Below are 3637 nucleotides of genomic sequence, written 5' to 3'. Positions count from 1 at the left end.
GCGGTCCCGGGGCGGAGAGACAGGCGTTGCTCGGTGCCGCGTCCCGTGTGCAGGCGGCGGGGACGGCTCCGGGCCGCCGCGCAGGGCCAGGGGAGGGGGCGGCGGGGCCATGGGCAGAGCCCCCGCTGCCCGGCTGCCGGCTGGGGGGCTGCGCTAGGGCGGCCCCGGCGGCAGGGGATCGCCCCCGTGCTCCGGGGGCGGCGAGGATGCAGCACCCCCTGGAATTGGGCGCCGCGCGCTACTTCCCGGCCGAAGCCTTCCCCGATCACCGCTCCCACCGCTATCGCAGCTTCATGATCGAGGAGATCCTCACCGATCCCCCGGACGCCAAGGGGGCCGCGCCGGCCGGGGAGTTGCTCAAGTTTGGGGTGCAGGCTCTGCTCTCCGCCCGGCCCTACCACAACCACCTCGGTACGTCCCGGGGGGCTCCCCGCGGCTGGGGGTGGCAGGCGGGGAGGCATTGCCCGTCGATGGTCTCCAGTGCCTTTGGCAGCCGGGTTCCTTGGAGAAAAACTCAGGAATTCTGCCTACAAAAACTGCTGCGGGGCTCTGACGGCCATCGCATCCTCGCCGGCTCTCGCCGTGCGGCGGGCGCTCCAACCGGGAGCAGCAAAGTGTTTGGGGCCTAAAACCGAAGAAAGCGGCTTTGCGGCTCGAGCTGCCCTTGCACAGAATGGCCTTTGGATTTCAGGGTAGAAGGTTATTGTCGATAGCTTTGTTTTGGGGTTTTTCTTCGTGTTTTTGGATGAGGTGAGAATTGCTGGAGCCAAGCAACGGCGTCCGTGCGTGGCTGAGAGGGGCGACAAGAGGCCCTGCGGTCGCAGATTTAGCTGGAAACCCGATTTAGGTGTAAACATAAAAATATATAATATAGGCATATTATATATAGTATATAAATATATGCTATGTTTATAAAATAATACAGAAGGTGGAAGACATAACATTATTGTCCATTTTACAACACATGATTGGTTGTTTGGTTGGTTTTTTTTTAAACGGATGCCAGCATTTTCTGTACAGTCGGATATAGCATCCAGTACGAATGCAGTTTACTAACATATTCAAATAGGTTTGAGAGTCTTCAAATTGTTATTGGTTTTATTGCTATTGTTTGGGGGAGTATTTTGCGATTTTTTCCTTTCTTATTTCTGTTTTGGTTTTTTGTTTGGTTGGTTTTTTGGTTTTGTTTTGTGGTTTTTTGGTTTTTTTTTTTTAACTCTAGTGTCTAACGCATTTTGAAGCCTATTACTTAATATCTTTTATAGGCCAATATTTTAATGTGTGATGGCGAAAGCTTTCACTTCCCAAACCATCTTCATCTGCGGAGCCGTTGCTCTTCATCCATTGGCCTGAACAGAAAAGGAGTATCCAAATTTCATTTTCTGCATTTAAGAGAAAAAGAGAAAAGCGTCAAGCCCCTGAGCAAGGGAGCAACATGCGTTAGAATATCTAGAAATGAGTGTTATTTTCAGGATGAACTATTCAGACCCGCTCGTAATAGCGGATCAGATAAAAGGCTCTTCACACCCCTCACGGCTCAGTTCCTCAGGGATAGGCGGGAACAGGATTGGGCCCTATCCGGAGGGAGGCGATTTTAGGCAGGCCGAGGAGAAGACCCCGCAGAGACTCACCTAAAATCCTTCCGCCGCCACCAAGGTCGCTCCTGGGCGGCGAGGCCGGGCCGAACAAGACCGCAGCTCCCAGCCCACCCAGGGGAGCGGGGGTGTCAGGAAGGACCCAGGAGGGCCGGGTCGAGCCGGGCGAGGGAATCGAGCGGAGCAGGGCCGCCCTGGATCTGGGAGAGGTGAATCGAGCTGGCCGAGCGGCGGCCCCAGCCCGAGGGAGCAGCATCCACGGCGGTGGCTCCCTGTCCTCTCCCCGGGCGCCTCTTTGAATAGGCTGCGCTTTACGGAGCGGAATAGAAATTATTACCAGGTCGAAAATATCCTGAAAACTCCTAGGAAGGGAATCCTGGGACTGTGCCCACCCACTCTGGTCGCCGAGTTCAGCCGGTTCCGGCAGCTGTTAGGCGACACCGAGGGGAAGGCTTTTGGGTTGGTTTGAATTATTTTCGCTTGTAACCCCCAAGTAACCCCGTAATTATCATGTGCAAGTTGAAGGGTAAAACGTGTCGCTGTGCCGCGGAGGCGGCGGAAGCGGGGAGCTCAGGACCCGCGGTGCGGTGAGAACGGAGGAGAAGGGGCCAGGGTTCTTCACAGGGGCTATTCCCCGGGCAGCCGAGGCACCCTGCAGCGCCGGGGGTCCCTGCACGCTGCCCGCCGCTCACCGCCACTCTTTCCCTCCCGCAGCGGTGCTGAAGGCGGAGCCGTCCGCCGTGTTTAAGTTCCCGCTGGCTCCTCTGGGCTGCTCGGGGCTGGGCTCGGCGCTGCTGGCTGCCGGCTCGGGGCTGCAGGGTGGCTCCGCCTCGCCCCATCTCCCGCTAGAGCTGCACCTCCGCGGGAAGCTGGAGCCGGGCCCCCCGGAGCCGGGCAAGGCCAAGAAGGGCCGCCGCAGCCGAACCGTCTTCACCGAGCTGCAGCTCATGGGGTTGGAGAAGCGCTTCGAGAAGCAGAAATACCTCTCCACGCCCGACAGGTAGGCCACGGCCAACCTCAGACCAGGGGCGCGACCCGATGCCACGGCACGGGGCTCATTTTCCTTGAGAAAGTCGGGAAGCTGCCACTCGAGACGAAAGCTGCCGGCCTGACCTCCTCTCTCTCTCGCCCGCAGAATAGACCTGGCCGAATCGCTGGGGCTCAGCCAGCTCCAGGTGAAAACCTGGTACCAGAACAGGCGCATGAAATGGAAGAAAATAGTAAGTGTCCCTTATTAATTGTCATCCCCTTGGGCGCCCCGTGTCCGAGTTCGATAGGGTATCGAGCCCTGTCCTGCGAGCTTCGTCCTTCTGTACACCGGCCCTGGGATGTTTAATGATGACATTAAGGATAATTATAATAGTAATGATGACGATGACTGCAATATTAATATGCACCTGGTCTTTAATACCGTGCCCCTGGTCCAGCATCTCCTGGGCCCCGGCCGGACCCCTGTCCGAGCCCTGCCGTTGTGCCGCTCTGCCCCCGGGGCTGCGGGCGGTGGGCGCAGCCCGAGAGGACCCTCACAGGCAGCATCGCTCCGGGGACGGGAGAGAGAGGGGCAGCTGCGCAGCTCGGTTTTACCGTGGTGTCCCCCTCTTCCGCCCCCTCCTCGCCTCGCAGGTGTTGCAGGGGGGCGGCCTGGAGTCCCCCACCAAGCCCAAGGGCCGCCCGAAGAAGAACTCGATCCCCAGCAGCGAGCAGCTCTCGGAACAGGAGCGCGTCCGCGACGCCGAGAAGCCGCCCGAGAGCCTGGGCTCGCCGGCCGAAGTCAGCCAGGAGGAGTGAGGGGGGCCCTCGCCACCACCCCCCGGCCTCGCCGGGCCGGCCCAAGAGAATGGCGGGCAGTTCGGACAGTGGCTGCGGCCGCCTTCGGACTCGGATGTTTGGACGCTTTGACCGCAGTCCGGTCACCCCCGCCCCGCCGCCCCTCTCCGCGCTCGCTGAGCGCTGCGCCACGGCCGCTGTGTTGTGCGACAGCCCGAGGGGCTAGGAGGACACTGGATCCCACCTTCCACATCTACTCGCTGTCTAAAACCCTG

At 59.7% G+C, this 3637-nt stretch overlaps 1 protein-coding gene across 1 annotated transcript; it reads left to right on the top strand.

The window, feature by feature from the left end:
• The first annotated feature begins 206 nt into the window (after positions 1-206).
• Positions 207-3383, top strand: BARX1 (BARX homeobox 1). Its single transcript, XM_033072019.1, has 4 exons — positions 207-411; positions 2310-2595; positions 2731-2815; positions 3219-3383. The coding sequence occupies exons 1-4, from the start codon at positions 207-209 to the stop codon at positions 3381-3383; spliced, it is 741 nt and encodes a 246-aa protein (XP_032927910.1).
• The last annotated feature ends 254 nt before the right edge of the window (positions 3384-3637 follow it).

Source organism: Catharus ustulatus, chromosome 13 (genome assembly GCF_009819885.2).
Source record: "Catharus ustulatus isolate bCatUst1 chromosome 13, bCatUst1.pri.v2, whole genome shotgun sequence".
NCBI lineage: Eukaryota > Metazoa > Chordata > Aves > Passeriformes > Turdidae > Catharus > Catharus ustulatus.
This window is presented reverse-complemented; position numbering and strand designations above follow the sequence as displayed.

Bases quoted from the DNA above. Each gene is read 5' to 3' on its own strand.
- BARX1 (XM_033072019.1), top strand. From the start codon at position 207: ATGCAGCACCCCCTGGAATTGGGCGCCGCGCGCTACTTCCCGGCCGAA. The intron at 412-2,309 runs GTACGTCCCGGG...TCCCTCCCGCAG, and splicing joins GCCCTACCACAACCACCTCG to CGGTGCTGAAGGCGGAGCCG. The intron at 2,816-3,218 runs GTAAGTGTCCCT...CTCGCCTCGCAG, and splicing joins GCATGAAATGGAAGAAAATA to GTGTTGCAGGGGGGCGGCCT.